We start from the raw sequence: 26,288 nt of genomic DNA on the forward strand, positions 1-26,288 counted from the left end.
TCAGTGGCTAGAACAAGTAATGACGCTTTTCGATTTCTCTGTGTCAGAAAACGGATTCTTTTCCTTTGGTGGATATATTTTCCCCATTGTGTCGTAGTAGAAAATAGCACAAGATCGGCTCAAGCTTTGATGTTTTAGGGCCAACGCTGGATTTGTAACAAATTTTGGCACGGGCAGGACCACTCTGCAATAGCTAGCATAATATTTTTAATTTTGTGTTTAAGTAAGTTTAAATGAGTGCCCCGTGTTTATAAGATGGGGGCATAGCAGTCAGATAGAAAGAGCTGCATGCAAAGGTCATCCATCCACAAATGCACACATCCTTACATGTACTGCAGGTGGCCATTTCCTGGAGACGCTCACATTCAGTCAGGGTGCTGACTCACACCTGTCCAGGCTTTTCTTTGCTCCCTAGGAGTACACAGGAAAGAGCTGATAGCTGCTGGATGTAGATCACCAGCTGGCATCAGCCTATGCAGCCTACCTTCAGCAACCTACCTTTTTTTCCCCTGAAACTACACGGAAACCAGATGGCTGAGTTGTTCAGCCATCAGACAGGTCCTGTGGGCCCTCTCCTAGAGCAGCTGGGAGTGTGCCAGTTGGAGGCTGGAGAGCACAGCAGGCTGCTGTTGAACAAATCATCTACCTCACACCTCACCTCCAGATTGCCTTTGATAAGGCAGTGCTGCTGAATGGATACTTAGAACGGCTGGTAAAAAAAATGCCTCTGAAAAGAGAATGAGTTCATCTAGACTAGAAAGCTAGAGTATAATTTAAGAAATGTATCTTAAGCTACTTGAACCTAGTTTGTCAAGCTTACAGGTAAAAGTTTGCAGCACAAATCTGATTGATTTTAATGCTTTCTCTAGGGTGATCTTCATAGGAACTACTAAAGACTTCAAAGAACTCATTTTAGGCAAAATAAGTGAAATAAGTTGTTCTGATAAAAATGGATCCTTGTTCAGTTGGAGTTCAGCTTCAAGCTACCAATGAATGCCATAAGACCTATTATACCCGTCACACTGGCTTCAAGACTAAGGAAGATATATCTTCATTTGATCTACTGTTGCTTCAGCTTAGGACTGGAATGACCCTTTCAGAGAACGACACCATCTGCTTTCATCATGCAAAAATTTACATTGAAAGATTTGAAGACTTACAGAAGTCGTGTTGCGATCCTTTTAATATGCACAGAAAAGTATCAAAGAAAAACTTGCGTGCAATTGACCTGCATGACGCAACTTTTCTAACTGCCAAGTTTGGAAGACAGTTTGTACCTGGTTGGAAGCTTTGTCCCAAATGTATGCAGGTAATAAATGGGAGTGTGGATGTCGAAGCTGAAGAACGCCAAAGAAGAAAGCTTGATTCGGACGTATGTATATGGATCAGTTGTCCCACCCCCTCTAAGTTCTGCAGACTGTTGGACCTGGGCTTCATACAAGTCCTATATAAACGAACCAAGTTGTTCAGTAGAAATACAAAAAGGTGCAGACTCTTGCTGCATGGGAGTTTGCTGTATCTGAACCTTTATTTGGAGGAGCGTTCAATGAAATGAGTGCATACGCTCATTCCACTTTTTAACTTTAAAAATCCTCTTCCCTAATTAAATATTAGGGCCTTTCTAATTCATTGTGTGCGTTAGGGTGACGTACACCTCAGGTTATGTAAATACCAGCCGGCTGCTGTTGTCTTAAGCTGTTTCTCAAGCCTGTGAAAAGCAAGCTCCCGTTTAAACACTGCAATGGTTGTTTCTAAGAGCACTGAGAGAAACTTCTGGGTTAGTTTTCTCAGTTTTAAGAGAATCTACTGCATCTAGCAGTTCATTACCAAGTGAACCTGCATGGAAGTGAATTAAGTGCACGCTGATGTGGTGCCCGAGCTGCCCCTGTTTGTCCAGGGGCAGTTTGATGTGAGAGGATGATGCTTTAAGTGCTGAGTTCATAATACAGTTTATACATTTCTGGGTGCTTTGTTTGAAGCGTGCAGGTAATCAGTAGAACCAAGTGGAAAACCAAGTCAACAAGAGCTCATCCACATACGCTCTAGAGCAAAACAGCATGGCATTCAAGGAGCAGTCACCCCTCAGCCCAGGCACAGCCACCCAACTGTATCTTACAGCTGCATAACGGGAGATATTACTGACTTTTGGGACTGGCAGAGTTCTGTAATGTAACACTTAAGAAGACTTAAGTCTTCTCCTGAGAAATACAGTGCTCAGAGTTGGGGTCAGCATACCTCAGTCATTACAATATCCTGGCTTGACTGGGCATTTCCTTAAGAATTTGGGTACTTATTCATAATGAAGTGAGATTTTCTGTCTCTGTTCAGGGGCGTACAGCTAAGGCTTTGAAGTCTCTGCAGTTTGCTAACCCAGGACGACAGACTGAATTCACTCCTGAGACCAGTAAGAGGGAAAAAAGACGACTGCAAACAAAAACTCCATCATTTAACTCTGACAGGTGAGCACCTTCCTGTAGTGACTTTAAGGTCACTACAGTGACCTTGCTTTAAGTGTCTCTGTAACACCTCACACTTCAGACAATGAAAATACCAAACTTCTGGTAAGGTGTGACAATACTACATAGATTATAAATGAAGCTGTTAGTTTATGCATCAAGATTTGATCATAGGTCAAACTTGAGTAGAGTAAGATCAAGTAGAGTACACTTAAAATGTTGGAGTTGTCATATTTCAATTTACTCAGTAACTACACTTCAGAAACAAACGTGTTCATGTTAAATGCTTACATACTCTAGAAGGATCAGCGTTCAAGTTGGATGACACTGGATAACAAATTTCAGCTTCCTAAGTAGACCTATTTTAAAATCAGTTTTCCTGTAGAGTGGAAGGCTTATGCAGCTGAGTTTTGTCTATCATTTTCTACTAAAAGTTTGGACCAATTCAGTCTCCCTGAATTTAATTTTACAGGAAAAAAAATGCACTTGGTGCTACTTACCACATACCTGTAGCATCTCCCTGCATAGTTTCTTCTAGTTTGTTCATTCATAAGCTGCAACTAGGAGAATGTTTTGAATTAAGCATGTGGTCAAGCACTGCCTCAAAAAATGCCTGGAGTGTCTGACCTCAGAGCTGTTGGGAGCTCAGCTAGGTGTGGCTCTAAGCAAATTTATCTAAGTTGACCTGGTTTTGAATAGAGGGTCAGACAAGACAAATTCCAGAGGCTGTTTCTGAACAGAGTGGTTTTGTGATTCTGCAGTTTAATCATAGAATCATAGAATCATAGAATCACTAAGGTTGGAAAAGACCTAGAAGATCACCCAGTCCAACCGTTCACCTATTCCCAATAGCTCCTACTAAACCATGTCCCTCAACGCAACATCCAGTCTTTCCTTGAACACCCCCAGGGTCGGTGATTCCACCACCTCCCTGGGCATCCATTCCAGTGCCTGACCACCCTTTCTGAAAAGTAATACTTCCTCATGTCCAGCCTGAATTTCCCCTGGCGTAGCTTGAAACCATTCCCCCTGGTCCTATCACTAATGACACGAGAGAAGAGGCCGACCCCCAGCTCACTACAACCTCCCTTCAGGAAGTTATAGAGAGCAATAAGGTCTCCCCTGAGCCTCCTCTTCTCCAGGCTGAACATTCCCAGCTCCTTCAGCCTCTCCTCATATGGCCTGTGTTCCAGACCCCTCACCAGCTTCGTTGCCCTTCTTTAACACGCTCCAGGGCCTCAATATCTTTCTTGCAGTGAGGGGCCCAAAACTGGACACAGTACTCGAGGTGCGGCCTGACGAGTGCTGAATATAGGGGAACAATCACCTCTCTGCTCCTGCTTGCAACACTGTTTCTGATGCAAGCCAGGATGCCATTGGCCTTCTTGGCCACCTGGGCACACTGTCGGCTCATGTTCAGCCGAGCATCAATCAATACCCCCAGGTCCGTTTCCTCTACGCAGTCCTCCAGCCACACCGCCCCAAGCCTGTAGCGTCGCCTGGGGTTGTTGTGGCCGAAGTGCAGGACCCGGCATTTGGCCTTGTTGAAACTCATCCCATTGGCTCCAGCCCAGCTCTCCAGCCTGTCCAGATCCCTCTGTAGGGCGTCGCTACCCCCAGGCAGATCCACGCTTCCAGCCAATTTGGTGTCATCTGCGAATTTACTGAGGGTGCACTCGATGCCCTCATCGAGGTCATCTATAAAGATATTGAAGAGGACAGGCCCCAGCACCGACCCCTGCGGAACACCACTCAATAGAACCACTTAATAGAACTGACTGGGATACGAGTAGTGATTAAAGCATAAAAATAACTTACAAATTAGAACATGCACACAATGAACTATTCTATATAACTTTGAATTATAGCTACAAGCCACAAAAGAAGACTTTCACATCACCTGAAAGGTAACAAAGTTAACATCATAAATATTCCAAAGTGGTTGAATAAATGTTTAACCTATTGATGAAATAAAAACTTCCTGGTCCTGGAATTAGTTCAAAAGCACTATACTGACAATACAATGTGAAGCTGGCAAATGTTGAATACAATAACATGTATACACTTCAATGCAGTGGTAAAATGAACATCTTCAAAAACAGCAAAGTTCTGTCCACGGCAATTAGCTGCTTGGTATTAAAATAAGGAAATAACTTGTTTTCCATCATACAGGCAAGTTATACCAGCCAAGAGTAAAGTCTACGATAGCCAGGGACTACTTCTTTACAGTGGGATGGACCTCTGTGACTGCCTTGATGAAGATTGCCTGGGATGTTTCTATGCTTGCCCCAAGTGTGGCTCCAACAAATGTGGCACCGAATGTCGCTGCGACCGCAAATGGCTGTATGAGCAAATTGAGATAGAAGGAGGAGAAATCATTCGTAATAAGCACGTTGGTTAGTGCATATGCTTTTTTTTTTTTTAACCTGGATGTGTGTTCCACTCTGAAATAACGTTTATCATTTAGTTGTTTAATGAAAACCATTGTAATTAATTGTGATAAGTGTGCTTCCGCATTCCATCTCAGTATGATTAAGGAAATATTCTTAATCGTACTACGTGTTGTCACACTTCATTCTACGTTGTACTGTCTTGTTAGTCACTTCAGTTTTCATTGATCAGCGCTGCACTGTAATGAAGTGAGGTACTAAACTTCCACGTGGCATGCCATTATCCACTCACCATCGTGTCACAGTGCTTTGAGTGTGCCATCTCCCTGTATCCCTCATTTTTTAGTTGCATGGTTTTGAACTATTGTATGTGAAATGCTTTTGTATTGTTATTAATGAGGCTACACCCAGTATTAATAAAGATTTCTCCAGTACTAACAGTGAATGCTACATCTTCTATACATTATCACAGCTACCTCTGATAAATACAATTCTTTTGGCTTTATTCAAAGGGATTTAGGAGTACGGATCCCAACTGAGTTACTGGGATTTTGGATCCAGTTATCCTTAAGAATTCAAAAGTCTCACTGTTAAGGGTGTTACTAAACTATCAAGATGCTGAAAAATATATAAAAGTATTTCATTGTGGTAGCACTTGGTTGCTTTCTTGTTACAATTGAAATAATTTTGCTGTATTTCTTATTGGTCTGTAATTGGACTGGTACTTCACAGCCCTCTCCCCTTTCTTTCTTTTTGCTTGTTTTTAAGGTAAAGGTTTACATGCAGCTGAAATGAATTCAACTGTCTGTTCCCAAACTAAGAATATCCAGACTGCTACAAAAAACAGTTGAACTGAAATTTTGGGTTGATAAAATATTTCTCCTCAGCAAGTTTAAATTTTGCTGAATTGCAAGATTTATGGAAATAAAAACTTGTAATTGAAATATTAGTTAATATCTAATGTGTTACTTTTGTGCTGTGTTAAAAATACATTTTCTGCTTCTGTGACAGACTTGGAAGATCTATATTTTGTCAAATCACATTTATTCAAGAATAATGTTGACTGTGACTTTCTGAAACTTTCATGTGATAACTCTGTATGATCTTGCTATTTGTTCAGAGTATTTATTTGTAAATTTCTTGAAGCTTGCCACTTTTAAAATCCAGTTATGCTTTGTGTTGTACTGACATCTGCTGGTCCTAGCCGGGCATAAGCATGGATTTAGTCGATGCTGTTGCTGTTAGATCCACTTAGAAAATAAACGGTCTTTCTTTTGTTCAACCAGAACATTGGCTGTTCTTCCAAAAGCGTGCATGCCTCATTGACTTGGACTTCCAGCCACATTTGTCACAAAAAGCATCATAGAGATTTCTTTATACTCTTTCTCCAGGTAGCACCACCACCAATGAATAATACCTGTGGCTTCCCTTTCATGCAACTGGCATTTAACTTTCTTGACTACTGAACACACTTACCTTAACACAGCAGTTATGTGTTTTGTGTGCTTGATCCATATTTGGAACCGTCACAGCTCTTAAGCAACATTTTGTATTGGATGAACACACAAACACATACCTGTGTGAAAGGGAGCCAGGGAGAAAGCTGGCTCAATCTTGTACGTTTGGCCTTTTGTTTTTGGTTTTGTTTGTTTGTTTTTTAATTAGAGTTTGTTGGTTTGGTTTTTTGTTTATTAAATCAGGCAGTCAGCAATACACATTCTTAAAAACAAGCTTCTGTCTGTTGAGTGTAACTTACTATCATGTTCACAGTTGAGACTTCAAATTCTGTGACTATTAAAGCATTTCTCTTCAATGGAACTCAAGTCCACCAGGAGCTTAAATTGTCCAGAGCCTCTCATTATTAGAATGGTATTTCTGCATCTCTATTATGTCTCTGGTAGGTTAGCATATTCAGGATCTTATTTTACACTAATAACGGTGACTTTTCCCCAGATAAATCATTCAGACGGTTTTATAACAGAATATGCAGGGCTGCTTTTTAACCAAGAACCTGTGATAAGTACAGAGTACTGTTATTTGTGCAGAAGCTAAATGAGGCATCGTATTTCTCCTGTCCAACAAGTTTTTTGATGTTGGTTGTTCAGTTGCCTTACTCACTTATGACCCTCTATTTAGGAGTATTTCCTTAGCATGCCTTGCATGTAGAGCATCATTAAGTTGAATGATCTGTTTTTATACACTACCATGTCCTCCTGCTCTCTTCATCTGTTAAAGGACACACTGTTCCAAGTCAAATTTTACCATCCTGCTAGATTTATAAGGTTAACAACTATGAATTTTTCTGTAGAACCATGCAAGAAAAAGTCAAACACCTCAAAAATTAATCCCATCAGTATAATCACAACTTATTTTATTGTGCTCTAAAAATAACGTTCCCGGTAACTAAATGTAGTTTCCCATCTTTCAACTACTCTACAACTAAGCCTATTAAACAGTATGTTCTATTGAATATAGCCAAAAGAAATAACTTTACATAAAAGGCACAGTTCATAAACCAGGTGTAACCTCTCAAACCTGCATGCATTTAAGAGAAAGGCCAACACATGCCCTAGTTACTGTGTTAATTTATTGCAAATATCAAAAGGCAGAAGTTTTAATGCCTAGACAAACTTTACCTATTCAAAAAACAGAAGTTGGTGGCAACAAGATGTGTTTTATGAACAATACATCTCACATGGGCTAATTTCATTACACGGGGATCCAGATCTGTGATCCTCAAGTACAGTGTTAAATACTGTTTTGGTTTCATAGAATCCTAGAAACATTAAGGCTGGAAAAGACCACTAAAATCAACAAATCCGACTATCAAACCATCCTCCCCACACTCACTAGTCATGTCCCTCCTCAGTGCCACATCTCTATGGATCTTCAACACCTTGAGGGATGGTAACTCCACCTCCTACCTTGGCAGTCTGTGCCAGTGCCTCATCACTCTCTCAGAGAAGAAGTTCTTCCTAATATTCAACCTGAATCTCCCCTGGCACAACTTGAGGCCATTCCCTCTCATCTGATTGCTGATATCCGGGAAAAGAGGCTGACCCCCACCTCACCACAACCTCCTTTCAGAGAGTTGTACAGAGCATAAAGTCTCTGCTGAGCTTCCTCCAGACTGAACAATTCCCTTGGCCTCTCCTCATAACATTTGTTCTCAGACCCCTCCATTGCCCTTCTCTGAATGCTCCAGGGTCTCAATGTCTTTCTTGTAGTGAGGGGTCCAACACTGAACACAGCACTCAAGGTACAGCCTCACCAGAGCTGAGTACAGAGGGATGACCACTTCCCTGCTCCTGCTGCCTGGCACTATTTCTGATACAAGCTAAGTTGCCATCAGCCTTCTTGGCCACCTGGGAACACTGCTGGCTCATGATCAGCCCAGTATCAACCAACACCCTCAAGTCCTTTTCCTCCATGCGTTTTCCAGCCACTGCCCCAACCTTGTAGTGTTGTGTGGGGTTGTTGTGGCCAAAGTGCAGAATTCAGGATTTGCTCTTATTGAAGGTCTGTTGGCCTCAGCTCATCAATCCAGCATCAATCTTGCTCACAGAGCAAAATTCACATCAAATTTAGAACACGAGCAAAAAGTGAACATCTTCTAAAGTCAGTGTGAGTTCTCCTGTGGGTTTAGTGAAAATTACTACAGGGCCTTGAAGCCATACCTGGAATGGAAAGTGCTCCTTTTTTTTTTTTTTTTTTTCCCCTCCCCTAGGAGGCTTCCTGTTAAAGACTCAGACAACAAGCAGTGCACAGAGCACGCTCAGGTAACTAGCTCAGAGATTATGCTATAATAACATTTTCAATACCCATGCCACTAAGAGACAGATCTTTGGGAAAGGCTGTGAAGGGAAAACGAATGATGCAAACAAAGAACAGAACAGAAAAGTGCTCTCTGACCTTGCTTTGTCATTGAGCAGATTTTGTGGAACACTCACCTCTGTTGCGAGCTGCCCAGTTGGCTCCTGGTAGGGGCCCTGCCCTGGAAGAGCAGCTTTTCATCCAGAAGCTGCTCGTATCCAGCAGAGGGCATCAGCTCACTGCAAACCTGACCGTCAGCTCCTGGCGCACTGGAGAGACACAGCTGCTGAGGCTGGGGCAAAGATTCCTTTGCTGGACAGATTCAAAGATTAGGTCCAAGGCATGCCATGCACCACCACGACCGTGAGGCTAAAATACAGCAGACTCAACTAGCGTTACATTAGCACTTACTTTAAACATATTTTCTCTTTAGTCTTTATAAAAGCTTCTCCCCCTACACTAGATATGTTGCTTGCTATTAGGCTGTTAAGTGGAGAACAGCACAGCTCTATGGTTACTTTTACAATTTATTATTCACTACAGAGGATCAAAATATCTCCTCTGGAGTGCAACCCACATAGAGAAGAAATAAGCACCGTAATTTGGTGGTGTGTATATAAAGGTTCTACATAGCAGCTTGAGTAACGCAACTACTTTGCTTAAAGATAGAAAATCAAGTTCTACAGATTTTCAGTAATATAACAGATTTCCTAAATTAAGTGCTTTTTGCTCTAGAACATTATTACTGAGGGCCTGAGAGTCCAGATGTATTCAAGAGAATGAATTTTCTCCCTGCAAAATAACCTCAGCACAAGTAAACTCCAAGTTGCCCCTTTCCTTCTCTTTTATAGCATCTAATTGCTCTGGCAGGTGGCTCCCCTGGGAGTTTCCCATCACCTGGGCTGCATCCTATCAGCTGTCTTCAATGCTGCTTTAACTCTCCTCCTGACACCCAGCTCTTTGTAACGGTTACCTTATTAATCAGTGATTATATTTCTGTTTAGTTTTTAAGTTATTACCTTTGTGCCACTTCCTGGGAGTTTCAGAGAGCTGTCTCTGCAGAAGAGAAAGTTAGAGTTATTAAATGCACTTATGTGGTGATCTACACCTCAAGTCAGGCTCTTAAATTGTGCAGGGTGCTCAGACATCCACCAAGGGACCCCCAGCTCTCACTACGCTGTTCCATCAGCCTGCATGTCTGTATATCTCTCTGGTCATAACAAACTAGCTGGGTACAAAGCACAGAGGAATTAACTAACACTAACAAAAGTAGGTTATGTCTGCAGGCAACTCTAAAAATCCATTTTTCTGAAGAGGAGGTTTTGTTCTGACTGTTGTGCTCCGGTTCTGGTTTTGCTTTTATTAAAAAAAAGAAAAGAAACAAGTAAAAAGAGGCACAATTTATCCAGCCTCATCTATGCCAGCCACCTCTGGTTTATATGGCTCCCCTGTGTTAATTTCTTGCCTGTGAACTGCTGACTCTCTGAACTAACACTGGGCTGGATCTGTTTTGGAGCAAATGAGAATGCAGAGCTGCTGACAAAGGAAATCCATCATAAGAATCGCTGCAGAGGACATCGGCAGCTTCTCCTATTCCATGTGTGTGTGAACTGCAGCATGCTGGGTGCTGCCAGGTACCTCCCCCAGCATGGAGTGATGCACTGAGCCCCAGCTCTCCTTGCACGCAGTGTGACCACCAGACTGGCTGGAGCTCGGCTCTCAGAAATGCCAAATGCAAATTACAAGGTATAAGCTGCCACCACAGTAGATTCTCTTGGATCCTCCTGAGAGTTAAGGAAGAAAGAGACACTTCTCTATAGCTGCACTCTATAGAGTACAACTGAAGGGAACCTGTGTTTCATTGACTTATATTGACTCTAGTAATTATTCAGTGGTGAGTAGTAAGGTTTGAATTCTCTTTCTGCATCTTCTGTTTCCACGTGATCTGAAAGGCCCATTTATCACACAATCACAGCTGGTTGCAGCTATGATATTTTGATACTGCCATGTGCAACAGCCAGCTCTCCTGAAGGGCAGGGGCTGAGGTCCTTTCCCTCTCACATCCTTTCTTTTCTCCAACTCTGCTCATTTCACAACTGGATTTCTGTCGAGTTGAACTGAAACCCCTTGCCCACCAACCAGCACAAGCTGATGGTGCTTTTCACATGTCAGAAATTGCTACTGACGTTTCAATTTTGCTATATTTTTTCTTTTTTTTATAGCGTTACAGAGAACATTTATGTTTGAATAAAAAACAAATAATGCGTGTCAAGAGTACGCATCAGGGAATGTCATTTTTTTTTTCCCAATTACAATTCTATTTCAAATAGGGCAATGCAATTAAAGTATAATTGCTGAAAAGACAAAGCCACGGTTATGATCAGAAGTAGTTACTCTTTCATCTTCGAGTCCTGTCTTAGTGAATAAAATATTTCTGTGAGGCAGCTTGCTCTGCACGTCAGCAGGTATCCAGAAGCAACTGTTTGGCACTGCTAATAGAGTGGCTACACGTACATGAAGGTACACTTCATGACAGAGGACAAATACAGGTGGCTCCCTACAACCAGATGTAGCCATCAGGACCAACCACTGTGGTGCTGTGAGGAGAGAGAGGTTTGCAAAACTTTGGCTTTCCTTTCGCAGAGTTGATTCAGTGGGAAAGAAACGTGGTGCTGCTGGGACCAACTAATGGCAGAGTTTCCCTGACGGGAGGCAGGCAGCAGCAGGAGTCAAGCTGAGCCAACTGCAGGGAACTAAAAATGATTTTCATATGACATAAGTATCCATCATTAACTAGCATGAAGCATTAATTAGCATTGCTCTTTGTCAGTCCAGTGTCATTGCTGGCGCCTAGAACGCCATGGGGCCTGCTGTTATCCTGCTGGCCACAGAGGAGGCCAACGGGAGAGCTGAGAGCAGCCTGAGGGATGGTTACAGGGTGAGGCTGCTCCAAGCCATGCACTCAGGCCCTTAAAGACAGTGGCAATCTGCCTGGTGCAGGAGCAGCCCTGGGAGCTGGGTGGTGGATTGCATTGCAGCCATGCTGGAAGGGATGGTCCCTGCAGGACACACAGACAGGATGAGCAGCCAAGCTACAGCCTTCCCTCATTCCTTGGAGACGTGTGCTTGTCTCAGTAATTGGATGGATGGTAGATAAATAAAAATATGAAGTGCCTCATTTAACTACGTTGCTGTTGCTGGAGTCCTTTGTCTGTAGTGCAAGCAGAAAAAACTTCAGGATTGATCCGGAGTGCATGGACCCGTTTTCTATTAAAGTGTATTAATGCCAGGTTCTGTGCAATTAGTGAAAAGTCAATTCCCATTACTAGTTAACAGTATTGAGTATCTGCTTTCTTTAATAAAAAGCCATGTCCAGCATAAAGACAATAAATCGATAAGCAGCCACTTTCTAAATCTATTCCACCTCCTCCAAAAATGCAGAGAGCACTGCAGCTTTGAAGACGACACAGATGCAGGGAAAGAAACCCCTGCTCTCTGGAGGTAGCCTACACATCCTGGTTTCTCACCTCCTCCTGAACAGCGTTGTGGCTTCTGCTGTGACTCAGCTCTGCAGAAGAGCTTTGCTCAGTTTGGAGAGCAGGGCTCAGCTGAGAGCAGGAGCATGGCCACTGAGGGGTGAATGACTACACGAAATAATCAGGAGCTCTTCTCTTTTCTGTCATCACTACTGTCATTTCCCAGGTCCTTCTGCAAGCTGACAGTTTCCTGTGATGGCCTGGGGTGGAAGGCTCTTGGCCAGGCTCATTTCTCCATCCACTTGTGGATGTGGATCTTCAGAAACTCAAAGGCTTCTGCTGAGATGCGAGTAAAAGGTCTCTCACTGTTGCCAGTAGTTTTTTGTTAACTTCCAACATGCAGAACCAGTGGAGAAGGGGAAGAACCACGTAGCAGGAGAGATTAAACACAGCTAAGGAACATTTATTTTCTTGCTTGACAGAGAAGTGAGGAAATGAAGATGTTTTGCCTGTTTTAATGATCATTTGTCACACATCTGAACAGCTCAGTTCTTAGTCTGCTTGCATACGGATGAATTCGGACACAGACAATAATGTTTGTAGAAACTTGATCTTTCTGCACACGTGGATGGTAGTTTCTCCCCAAAGAATTAAATTTTGACGTAGCCAAGGGACAGAAATCATATCAGATGACTTAATTGCATTATGATGACTACCAGTTCAAGTTACAAGACTGACAAGTGACACGGGAAGCAAAACACAGGCTATCTAGTAGGTAAACATTTCTTTTAAATTGTTGACTGAATGTGAATAATGAATAAATCTGAGGAAATTGCAATCTGCTTGTAGAAGTTCCATAAAAGAAAAACAAGCTAAACTCTTGTGGTGAATTATTAATGCTGGCATATTTGCTTTGTTCCAGTTATTTGTAACCTAGGAAATGTGAGTTGCGTGTGTACGGTGTACGTCCTTTTAATATTAATCCAGTTGCCAGCACAGATCTAACATAATGAGAGAGACCCAGGTCTCCATTTTCAGAGAACTTTTAACACAAGTGAAATCAGACTGGTGCAGCTCTCTGCCCTGAGGCCAGGGACCATGTGTGACCGTGCTGCCCAAGGCCACTGCTCACAGCAACACGGTGCCCCAAGGAGCACGTGGTCACCTCCCAGCTCACGTGTGCTGTGGTTATGCCTGCAGGGCTCTTGGTCACTGTCAGCTAAAAGGGGATAAACAGTAAAACCGTTGTGTATTTCGACACAGCTGTGTACAGCTGCCAGGCCTGAACCAGAACTGGAGCTCCCGTCCTTGCTGGGACATCACTGCAGAAGGTGGTGTTACACAACCTTGCTTCTTCCCATTCACAGCGCTGCTTTATTATTCATAAATACACATCTCCATTCCATCTTTTTGCCCTGTCTATAAATACCTTTAGTTACACCAAGTGCAGGAATAAAGTTCTATTAAAGGGAATTGTGAATTGCAGCTATATTTTTAGATCTGAGCTTTTTGCACTTTTTGCTAATTTTGTTTCAGTGTTTCCCAGGAACACAGTGATTTCAGTAGTTGCAGCTGGTAAGGGTGTGACACACTGGGTGTCAAAGCCCTACATTTATAGCCCTGCACAGACATAGGCCCACCACTGCTGTCCCGGTTTTGCTTTTCACAGAATCGCAGAATCCTAGAATTTGTAACATAATTATAGAATAGATTTTATAATGATAGAATTTATAGAATTATAATGATGGAATTTAATAGATTATAGAATAATAATGTCAGAATTTGTAATAGATTTTCAGGGAGTCCCAGCCTGAAGGGGCCGTCTCTGGGGCTGAAAGTTGTCTGAATCTCCACGGACACATGGACACATTTTCCTGGGAAGACCATGGATCTTATCTGCCTGGAAGAAATGCTGAGGCTCATGCAAGATGAGGAGGTGATCCGAGACAGCCAGCACTGCTTCACCAATGGCAGATCCTGCCTGACCAATCTGGTGGACAGCATCAGTGGACAAAGGAAGGACAACTGACATCATCTACCTGGACTTGCACAAGGCCTTTGACATCTTTATCTCTAAAATGAAGAGAGATGGATTTGAAGGATGGACTATTGAGCGGATAAAGAACTGGTTGGGTGGTTGTAGCCAGAGGGTTGATGACAATGGTTCTATATCCAGGTGAAGCTGGTCACAAGTGGTGTCCCCTAGGGGTCTACCTTGGAATAGGTATACTTACATCTTTGTCCACGACATAAATCATGGAATTGAGTGTACCCTCAGCAAGTCTGCTGATGACACAAAGCTGAGTGGTACAGTTGATAAAGTAGAAGAAAAGGAGGGCATCCAGAGGGACCTGGACAGGCTTGAAAAGTGGGCCTATGAGAATCTAGTGAGATTCAACAAAGCCAAGTGCATGGTGTTGCAATTGGGTTGAAGCAATCCTAGATCTGAGTACAGTCTGTGAGAGGAAGACTTTGAGACCAGCCTGGTGGAGAAGGACGTGGGGGTCCTGATGGACAGAAAGCTGGAGGTGAGCCAGAGATACGCTCTTGCAGCTCGAAAGGCCAATGATATCCTGGGCTGCATCAAAAGGGCAGTGGCCAGCAGGAAAAGAGAAGGGATTGTCCCTCTCTGCTCTCATGAAGCCCTGTCTGGAGTACAGTGGAGGGGTTGGATGGGGCCCTGGGCAGACTGATCCAGTGGATGGCAACCCTACACACAGCAGGGTGTTTGAACCAAATGAACTAAACTCCACCAACCTTAGCCATCTGATGATTCCATGATTTTACAGGTCTGTTTTTTGTGTTTCGTTATGTTGGGTTTTTTTAACATGGAAGGCAGAAATCTGCATAGCCTTAAGACTTTAGGTACTGGAAGTAACTTTTCAAAATGTGGTGCTTACTGTGTTCACTGTTTCTGTCAGTGCAATAAAAAATGCTCCTCAATGCGGGCCCCACTGCTAGAGATTAGAATTTGTGGTTCTAACTGAAAGTTCTCAGCTATACTGTGTTAACGTGTCAGATGCTGTATACCCACCATGACTAATAGTGGTATGAGAATGAAATATTACTCATCTGGTCCAAAATCTGCTCTCCCTGGGACATGTATGGCAGAAACAATAGCAGGAGCTGGCTCCTTTCTTGGGGCTTGTTCCAGGCTTGTGCCAAGTCCCTTGGAAGGATAAGCTACAGAACTGTGAAAAGAATGTGTCAGGCAAAATTCAGGTCCAAGCTTCATGCTGTGAAAGGCTAGTGACTCTGGTGGGGTTCAACCCAAATAAAAATGCCCTTTCTATTAATTCAAAAGGAACAGTACCAGAAGTGAAGTCATTGCAGAGCTTGCAGAGCTCCTCATTTAAAAGGCTGGCATGGTTGTACAGCGCGCATCGTCTTGGGTGGATCTGGCTCTCAAACTGAGCTCATATTGCTGAGCTGCTCCGCACAGAGGCCAGGAAGATGCTAGTTTCTGAAAGGCTGAGAAGTTTCCCCTCTTCTTATTTCCTGACTGTGTATGCCCCAGAGGCTTTTTAACAGCAGAGCCCAGCATCAAAAATTAAAAGTAAAAAAGGAAGGGGGGAGAGGAGGGATGAGAATAACAAGACATACCTGCTGCAGTCCTGGCTGTATATTCCCTCTGTGTCCCACTGACGGTGTCATGTGGAAGGGAAATTGTTCTATCAGTGACTGTGTTAGATTCATGACCCCACCACAACCTTGAATTGGCCTTTAGTTGTCGCTGATGGGAACTGAAGAACAGCTCCTGTCGACATGATTGCTGCTCTCCAATGAATCAGAACACGCAGGGCACAGAGCAGCACATTAAACTAGCAACAGAAATATATCACTGTACTTTTATATAGATGTATTGCTTTTGCCCAGGCATATAAATGATTGGGCTATCCACTTATTTTTTTTCCAAGGACTATAAATTAAAAATAAGCTAAGGGTTTTGAAATTATGTTCTCTTTCTCACCCTCTTTTTTTTTCCTTCCCCTTCTCTCTTTTTTTTTTTTTTTTTTAAAGCTGGGTGGCTATTTTAGGTCCACAGTAAAACATTTTAAAGGTAATCTTACAGCCTGTGTCTATTTGAGCAGCCTTTTTTTTCTGAAAGAAATCTACTACTGCTGTTCTAGCTCAGGTAATTTAACACTTTGGTTTGTTGCAATAACTGTATGCATCCCTGTGCTTCTTTTGCAGCTAATGAATGCTTACCAGGCTGTATTTTTTAATACACTATAGTAAGTATTTTAAAAGGCAAAATCGAAGCGTATCACGTTTTTGTTTTTTTTGCACCAACAAATATTTCATAAACTAGGATTATTTCAATATGCATTAACCAGAGGTCACTCTGACTTGAAAATTCATTTGATGTATGGCTGCATAATTTAATGCAGTGCCTCCAAAATGTAAACATTTCACCATCAAACTGCTTTTAACTTTTGTAACATTCTCTGCTTGTTGATCTAATTATCTTTAAAATTGCCACTTAATTCAAAGGTGATGTCACCAAATGTGCCATATAATACCTGCAGGAGATTCTGATATGTTCTGCCCATGGGACATTTCCAGCTCTTGGTGTACAGTTCATATCAAGCTAGCGGCCAGATGCAGAAAGAATAAGCAACCTGTTTCCCTTGCAATCTTTCCACTTCTCATTTTTGGGGGGACAAAATGCAGAACAAAAAATCATCAGTCCATTTTTTTATGGTATGAGGCTGAGGCACTATCACAGTTTTTGTTCCAATGGAAAGAAAAATGCCCTGCAGCTCAGCACTGGAAATTCTTGCAGATGCAAGCAGCCCCTTGTCTTGGGGAGCTGAACGGACTTGCATGAGGTAAAGTTTTCCTACAAGGATCTGTGGGACTGAGCCTGCCAGATCACCTACTGCTCATTTTCTGAACATGCCACAACCATAACCTCTTACCATTCACTTTCCTTGGAGAAGCTGCTGAAGAAGTTCAGCTTTAACTGTGTGTCTGCCTACTGGGTTAAACGAACCTGTGATCCACCAACATGTAACCTGGTCAAAGAAAACAGAACCGATTACAGCTATTTTCCTGCCAAAGAGCCATAAGCCATTCTTAAGTATCTTTTCACCAAGCATCAAATGACTGAGTCTTTATACCACGTGCTATCAAAACTAGTATGGTGCAAATAATTGCATTGCTATCTTTTGAAAAGACCTGCAATTTCCAGATCTAATGATAATGTGGTCATTCAACATTTTGAAGCTTTCAGCCAACTGCTATTCCTGGCAGTAACACTTCACCACACCACAGTTTTGGCAGTATTTAAAACTTGAGTCCTTTACAGGCCCTCTGAGGAGTGTGGGATATCAGGAAACAGATTTAAAGCCTCTGCAATGTGGGAGGGTGGGCAGTGCATGACAGGCTGAGCACCTAACTGCCTAGGAGGGAATGAGACCTCAGCCCCCTGCTCAGCTGCCTCTGAGCCACCATGCTTTAATTCCTTAGGTGTCTATCAATAAATCTAGCTAAATGCTGCTGGGTCAGAGTTAGCTGGGATCTTTAGAGCTGAGCACTCCAATACAGGCTTGTGCTGAACTTCCACCAAGAGCCATGTTAACCCACAGACTGCTGATAGAAGGAGGGGTGATCTCTTATTTGCTTTCTCAAGAAAGGGAAATACAGTTAGAGGAGAAAGGCTGCCTAGCTGCAATCTATGTGGAGACAGATGCTTAGCTCTCCAGAGGAAAATGCTGAGACTGGGACTCAGTGTTTTGTCTCCTGCCAGCTTGGGGAGCTCCATGTTGACTGTGCTGGCCTACAACCCATGGGACCAGTGGCCCCTGGAGCCCTGCCAATGGAGGTTTTGGGGTGCTGTCTGTCAGACACAGCTGTTTCTTGACAGCTTTTGAGCCCAGATCAACATCCACTCGTGTCTGACCTCATCCTCAGGATAATCTGGATAACAGATGCTGACAACCTGTTCTCCAGATTATTATTTAAAAAGTGAAATCATTTTATTCCAAGGAAAAGATGCTTGCTTTGGAGCTGCAGTACTGCACAGAAGTATTTGGCTCCCTTTGCTGGTACACGTGCAGTTTGCCACATGGCCTTGAAAAAGCCAATTAGCTGCTGCTTGATTGCTTGAGCTGGGAATAAGAAGTTTTTTCTTTGCTGTTTTACAGAGCTGCTGTAAGCCCTGACTCTCTAATAGCTTTAACACACACTAATTGTTTACAAATTAACCTCCAAGCATGACCGGTGCTGTATCTTGGGCCTAACGAATTTCCACATCGAAGTGCTCCCACCTGAGATACTTTAGGCTGCAGGGTGAGTCTGTTTGCCTTTACCTGCGGGGGCAATTCTGCTGGAGGGGAAAGATGGGGGCATGGCAGTCACCAAGGCAGAGCTGGAGAACAGCCACGTGTTTTCCTTTGGAGGAAGGAGGGATGGAGACCGACAGCCGCTGTGAGGCCACTGAGCCACAGCCAACTCCTGCGTGTTGTTTTCTTTGTTAAAGTTCTGAGTCATTCTCTAATCCGGTCTGAAAAGGCAGGGGAGAAGCTCTTGTGAGCAGCCATGGAGAAGACAGAAGATTAGAAACTGTCAGCGCTGGCTGTCTCAAACAGGGGTAGCAGCAATCAGAGCACAGCACAGCACAGATCCAACTTACACGGAGCTACCACCCAAATCCTGCCACCTGAGTGAGGTGAAGTTTAAGTTATCAGCTGCCTTGTCACCTCTGAATTCAGAGAAACTGAAAATACTCCCACCCTGCAAGTATGAATGGAACCTGAAGGACACATGGAAAGTCATTACTGAAGGGTGCTAACTTTTCTGATAATAAATTAGTTTTCTGACTCCTCAAACATTTTGTCAGCCAGGACAGTGGGTTGTTTTATGGCCCAGGTCTGTGGGCTGTTTGCTTATGGATGTTATGAATGTCTGTGATTTTATTTAGGGTTTAGGTTATCGCCAGATGTTGAGATTGCACAGGGAAAAAAAAAAATCTTGATATGTCCTGGGCTGATCTGTTCATCCAGCAGCTTACGTGGAGGCAAAGGTTGACAAATTTCTGATATCAAACCCAGCTGTCAGAACAACACGGGGTAATAGCTGTCCTTGTCAAACGCGCCAATTAATTCACTACACTGTCAATGTGGGGATAATTGATAGACTCCACAATCTGGCTGAGTAATGAAAGTCGGATGCATTACTAAGTCCACATCACCTCCTAAGAGATCTCCTAATGTAACCTGAGCTGTCAGCGCTGTGGCAAGGGATGCTTGGAAAAAAACCCCAAAACAACAGTTTTCTGCAATGGCAAGCAGGGATTTCATAGGAATCCTTATTTTAAGGGTAGAAAAATATTATGTGAAGGAAAAAAAAAAAAAAAAAAAGAGTATGAAACAGTGGAATAATATTGTAGAGTGACAGTTTTATCCAAATACTCTCTAGAGTGGAATGGGAAACATTAATTTCTCTGTGGGAATCTGTGTTGTGAGGGTCATTGTTCTGATGAGCTGTTTCTAGAAGAAAACATGGCCATTGTCTTAAAGGCTGCGGCTGTCAGAAAGCAGCATCAACTAAACATGCTCATCAGCATAATCTTTCATCTGATCTACTGCTTTTTGTTAGGAACTTCCAGAACAAAACAATTGCTGTTAGAGTTCCCTGACAGCTGTGCTGGCTTGTCTACTTCCAATATAGACTATATTTTGAATAAACAGTTTAATAAGCAGTTGAGCTTTCTGAATTTAGAGGGTGATTTTTCATTAGCCACTCGTTTAAAAAGTAAAACAAAGTTGTCCTCTTTATCGCCAGAGCCCAAGGATCAGGTCATTAAACCTATTACTATCATGTGTGCAAGTCAGAACTGCTCTGCTGTGTCAGTGTGGACAAGCACTCATAGCCACGGACTCGACAACAGCATAATAAAATACAGAATACAATCTTGATGGAGAAATCCAACAGCTATGTACAATGAGCAAGATCACAGCATGACAAAAAATAAGCCTGATGGTCAACAAAAACCTCAGAGTAGAACTGACGGGGCCACTTTGAACCACCTCGTCTGCTGCTGCCAGTGCAAAGGAAGGAAGGATGAGAGTGCCTGATGGCCCTGTCACCCCTAATGCACAGCCCAACATCAATGCAGGAATACATAATGCACCCAAACCCCCCTGTGGAATGAGGAAGTACGTAACTACACTGAGCCAAGAAACATAACTCACCCTCTTTCAGCACTCCGTTCGCTTGATTTTCCAGGGTACCACGACTAGAGGACACTACAAATGTGTCAAGAATCATCCAGATCATCTAAAGGTACTTCAGAAACAGCTGCTTGCTGCAAAGAGCAGGGGGCAAAGCCAGGCCTGCTCCTCTGTGCTCAGGAGTGGTACAAATCAAGCCAGGGAGCCATAGGGAGGGAAATAAGTCACCTGGGAATTCAGCGCATGAAGAGAGAGAATTGCATAGGGAGGGCCACAGCACTGCTTCTTTATGCAGTTCAGCAGATGACAAAATACATTACAACTGCTGGCAAAGATGAGAAAAGCAAGTTTAAAAGGCCTGACCGTGCTGCGTAGCCCTGCTTTCCTATGTCTTATGATTTATGTACTTATGGATGAATTTAATACTCGACGATCAAGAGTTCAAATAGTGGCTGTATTAATGATTTCAAAATAACCTCTAAATCCCAGGATGGCGGTAGAAATTTTCAGCTTGGTCTTAATCTTCTGACACTTTTTATTAAGAGCTAAATTAAGTGCTGTTGCCTTCTGATAAAGCAGCTTACAGGAGTGTGGGCTGCAGTGTTGTCACTATAGTGTATTTACAGCGGGTGCCCTGAGCCCAAGTTCTGGTTAGACAGACTAGATCTTTCCCAAAAGTGAAACACCAAAGGGAAAATTTCCTGTCTGATTTCATCTCACGTTTGGTTGATATTTGATTAATCCTTACCTAGGATTTTTATCTGTGTCTCTGAGTTTTGAGGGTGGTGTGCCTTATTATCTATGTTTAATAGAGTATTACTGATGCAGATGTCTCAGAATAGAAGAACCCAAGTCCTCCAGACCATGCAGAGTCACTTTGGCTCACAACTGCCACTCTTTCTTCCCTTTTTTCCCAACAAATGACACTCACAGGGCCTCCTAGCTCATAAGTGTTATGCATTTTGCTGCAAAGATCTACCTTATTCTGAAGCTTAGGTCTGCATTTTGTGACCAAGGTAATATTAATAGGTATCAAAAAAATATGAGAATCGTCTCACCATTACTCTCTCTTCCTCCAACTTGTCCCCTAAAGTGCTTATTTTCTTGAGTCAGTATCAAGAAAGTGTGTCTGAATCAGGGACAGAAATAAGTGATGTCTGAAGCTGTTCTGAAACTCCAGTTTATCCATACACTGTGACTCAATCCCAAAGATGCTGCAGTTTCTAAATTAGAGGTAGTCTTACCTCTTAATTAAAGGTAATATTATCCCCAAAGACCGAACATGTCATCCCTAGTCTTCATTTTGAAACTATAAAGTATCAGAAGAGCTGATACTGAATGCCTTGAGATGTACAACAGACACTGACAGGCTATAGTATTCCTCCCCATATGTTACAATTGGGGGCTGTTAAGGCCTTTTTGTGCCTCTAAGTTTTCATCCGTACCTACTCAAATTCCTTGCTGGCTTCATGTCTCATTTGAGCTCTCAAAGTAATCCTAAAGCTACAACCGAATGAGAAAAGTAGGAGAAAAGGTGGGAAAGGAGTGATGCTCATGCTGGTGGCAATCACAGCCCATGAGAAGCAGCTACGACAGCACTATTGGGCTTTGCCATGAGTACAGTAGGATAAGAACAGGAGTGTGGGAACAAGCAATAAACACTGCCATAGGCAGGCTGGGAAGCACAGCCTTGGCAGCCAGTGTGAGAGGGCGCAGAGTTGCAAGTGGAAAGCAGGCAATGGAGCTGCCAGTAGAAATCCATTGCCTTATCCACGCAAAGGCAAAGGCACCTACTGCTGTACAGCTGCTCTATTCAGCTGGATCTTGACAGACTCCAAAAATGGAAATGTACAACATCTCTGAGTAACTTGTACCACTACCCTGTTTTCGTGGTGAAAAAGACTTTTTTTCTGCCCCTCAGAACCACTCAGATTTCAATTTAAGACAGTTCTTGTCCTTCCACCGTGCACCCCTTTGAACAGCCAGGCACCACTTATTTGATTTCTTGGGGAGCTGCTGCTAGATTCCATCACATCTGCCTCTTCTCCAGTTCCAACAAGAGCAGCTTCTCCACTCAAGGCAGGTGCTCCAGCCCTGGATCATGTCAGCCATCCTCACTTCATCCTATCTTGTGCTGGAAGTCTCTCGCAAGTCCCCACATTTTCTTCCACCTGGTGCTCCCCACACCTGCTTCCAGAGTCAGAGTCCTAGAAGTTCCTTCTAGGCTCAAAGCTTTGCACATGTACTTGGTGAATTTCAGGAGGCTCCTGTTGGCCTGCTCTTCCAGTTTATGTCCCTTTCAAATACTGAGAGATCTCCGGACTGGAAGTGAAATGCTAACATTATTTTAATGATCTCCTGGGCACTATGAGGAAGGCAAGGTGTTACACTAGCAGATGCTGTTTCTTACAGTGCATTTGGGTATATCCAGAGAGGTAAAAAAACAGAAGTGAGGGAGATGCACAGAGTATCCCACTGCATCCCGACCTGAGGTTAGCTAACTGCCTGTTTGGTATAAGACATGTGGCAATGCTATTTTAATGTTGTGGCCTTCAGAGAATGCAAGATTTAAGACTTGAGGGAAAGAAACGCATACATTCTCAGAGTGATGAACGGCTGGCAGTTTCATCTGAATACTTGCTGCTACAGAAATTTGACATTTTTTTCCAAGGGCACATGCCAGAGAAAAGAATGAGAAGACTTCTTCATCTGAATACTTGTATCTCCAGCAGGAAGCGGGCGCGCTCGCTGCAGGCCAGCAGAGCAAGAAATGCTGCATGCTGAGCACCCAAGTCCCAGAGAGGAAGAGTGGGAATGCAACCTGGTTCTGACCTCAGCAGGAGCCGAGAGCAATGCGATGTGCTTTGCTGGGTGAGGTGCAAGACACGATGTTCCCAGCTGGCAACTGATGGTAACTTAATACCCCCAGATGGAGGCTGGGGGCGATACGATATTCCCAGCTGGTAGCCAAGGCCTGCCTCAGTGCATTCCCATTTGTGCACGCGGCTTCTCCGTACAATGAGAAGGGGTGGGCGAAGTGCAATAAAGCAGCTGGTCTATTAGAAGATAAGCTTTGTGGGGAATAACACAAACATGCAGAATCCCCTTAATCTTAAACTTTATTACCCTAGATAATAGGCTTTGGTAGTGACAACAATTGGTTGAAATGCAGAATTGTCTCGGCTCCCGCGGCACCTGCCGTGTCAGTCAGTCAAAAGCCATCTTCTCCCACACAAAAAGGTGGCTGTTTGCTACAAGCAAGCTACAAGTTTTGTTCATCTCTTTTGAAAAGGCCAAAGAAAGCTGGCTATCTGCTCACTGTGGATTTAAGCATGCACTCTGAACTCACTTCTAGGGGAAAGGCTGAAGTCCTGTGAAAGCCTGCTGTCTTTCCTCACCATAGAGGAGTAGGAGCAAGCCATCTTTTGTCTGCTGAAGCCAACTGGAAAGAACAGGGTTGTTATGCCTGCTCTGAACAAAGTAATGTTTTCCAATATTCAACCAATGATGAGAAAGAAAGAGAAATACGATATTTTTCTGCATAGTCTCCATATGTGCCATTTGCAATATCTCTGACATAACATTAATTTGGTTATCCATAACACAATCCAGAAAAATTTTCTTTTTGGCAGAAAACTCAGATCTCAGAATTCCATGTGCACTTGCAATCCACAATCCTGCAATCAGGCAGGTAAGGCAAGCTTGCAAATAAAAAATAATTTTACTTTATAAATGGCCTTGGATTTATTAATATTTCTCTGTTATGTGGTTGCTTTTTTTTAAAGTCAGTTTTTCACCTACAGCTTTCAAACTGTTAGGCCAAAAATCTGCTTACCGCAAGCTGTTCTTTTGGTCAAAAACATTTCAGTATGAACTGTGGTTAAAAGAGTAACTACAAAGTGACCGGGGGTAATATTTAATGGAGAAGAAATAAAAGCAGATTTAATTAAAAAAACAAAACCGTGCCAATTATTTCAACTTTTTAAACGTCCTCTAGCATAGCTGCAACAAGTACTACAGCAAAGTTCACAGTGAAAGATACTTAAGGTAGAAAATGGAGCTCAATTAGGGGAGCTTATACAGGTCAAAGCAGGACAGTTAACTGGCCCAAGTATGATGAATAGTAAGGACGGTTCTATGCAATTCATAGTTTTGTCCATGAAGCCAGGATCCCTTTCAACATGCAGTTATTCCATTATCTCTGCTGAGAAAGTGGAAATTAAAACAAATAAATTGGAACCAGCAGCTTAATGTGACTTGCAGGACTATAAATAAAGGGAGGATGCACTGAAGCCTCTCTGCTCTGTTCCTCTCCCCAAGGACAGAAGCAGCAGTGCCTGTCCCAGCAGTCGCCAGCTGCACGCAGCAAGTGGGAGAGCACTGGCAGGGCACATCAGTCAGACAAGCCAGATAAGAAGAACTGGGAAAGGAAGAGAGGAGGCTTACATGTAATCTGAGCACTACTGTGGAAGAAATACTACTTTGAGTCTGATTTATCTCAGCTGATAAGTTACCTTCAAAACAAAATCTGCTCCAAGTGGTTCCAGCGCTTCTGATGAGCATCTTCCACATGCAGAAAGATGCATCACTCTTTTGTTTCAGCAGGATGAGATAGGCTCCCGTTCCTCAGACGGTTCTCCTTCCTCTGCTAGATGAGACAGAACACCTCTGCTTCCTTTCCGATGGCATATTGATTTTTTCCAGCCTCTCTTTCCCGAGGGAATTGACCGCACTAGATCAAATTAAGAACAATCTAAGCATTTAATGGGGCTCCTTCAATACAATGAAGTTTGACTGCTTGAAGTTGAAGTTCATGATAATTATTTATGCTGACAGCACCCTCACAGGCAATAAAGACTGACCCTTTCCCGAACGCGCCAGTCTCTCCATCAAGAATTTACTTTGAATCTGCTGTGCTTGTCTGGTACCCACACTTTGCATTACTAAGTATAAGCATGTTGATCACAGAACAAAACATCCTCTATTTCCACCAGAAGCTGGGGTTGTCTTCAGATTTGAGATTTGTGGCAAAAACTTTGACTCCATGGGCTGCAGGATCAGGCTTGCACCTGTTTAACTGCAGTTCCCTCGTACCCAATAAAATCTGTTTGTGGTGAGAACTTTTCTATATCGTATAAGAGGCCTGTGCTGAAGATTGCTTACAACCAGAGCTCTGGTTTTATAAGCAAGTTAGTTCACGAGCAAATATTTTTCATGAATGGCTGAGGAACTGAAAACAAATCTCTCTTGCAGCTTCTTGAGTACTGCTATTAAAAATCCTCCTAGTTGGGTACAACAAAAACAGTTCTGAAGTAACTGTCTTTGCATGCGTGTACACATATCCCATGAAACCAGGTGCTTTAGCTGCTGTGCATGCATGTCAAGGTACAAAATATCACCACATCCTTTCATATTTTGGTGTGTGTATATATATATGTATATGCATATATAGACACACACACACAAAAAGTGAAAACAATGTCATTTTACATTTATATATAAAGTACATACACAAATGCACAAAAACATGTGAAGTAGCTTTCCATCTGAAACAGTACAGCTCCTCAGCAGTGCATGCAGATTTACAGCAGTCAATGCTCTGCTGCAGAAAGTGCATCAGGTAAGTGAAAGCAGGCAGTTTCAAATTTTTTTTTGTTGTTGTTTAAATCTTTTTTCCCTCCCCAGAGCAACAACTTTTGTCCCGCTCTCATTTGAAGCATAGCTGCCAAAACATAAACCATTTGGGGGAAGATACGGCCTCCCACGTGTTCTGCTTTTTATGGCCATGAAAAGAATAAATGTGGTTTAAATACAAGGAATATAGTGCTTACTTGGATTGTTGAGTCCTTCGAGTGGTGGAGAGGAGAGCCATGGTGCTCTGTCACATCTTCAGAAAGTTCTTGTCTTTGTCTTGAACAGACAGCCCAGGATCTCTACTGTTTCTGCCACACTCTTTCGTCCTACTGCAGGTTTATT

General features: G+C 42.9%; 1 protein-coding gene across 1 annotated transcript; it reads left to right on the plus strand.

Annotated features, from left to right (window-relative positions):
* Positions 1–949: 949 nt before the first annotated feature.
* On the plus strand, positions 950–4,857 carry ARL14EP (ARF like GTPase 14 effector protein; the record flags this gene model as incomplete). The annotated part of the gene is made up of 3 exons (XM_079537394.1): positions 950–1,372; positions 2,329–2,459; positions 4,629–4,857. 3 exons carry the CDS (start codon positions 950–952, stop codon positions 4,855–4,857), a joined length of 783 nt encoding a protein of 260 aa, XP_079393520.1.
* Positions 4,858–26,288: the final 21,431 nt, after the last annotated feature.

Source organism: Tetrao urogallus (genome assembly GCF_951394365.1).
Source record: "Tetrao urogallus genome assembly, chromosome: 6".
In the NCBI taxonomy this organism is placed as follows: Eukaryota; Metazoa; Chordata; class Aves; order Galliformes; family Phasianidae; genus Tetrao; species Tetrao urogallus.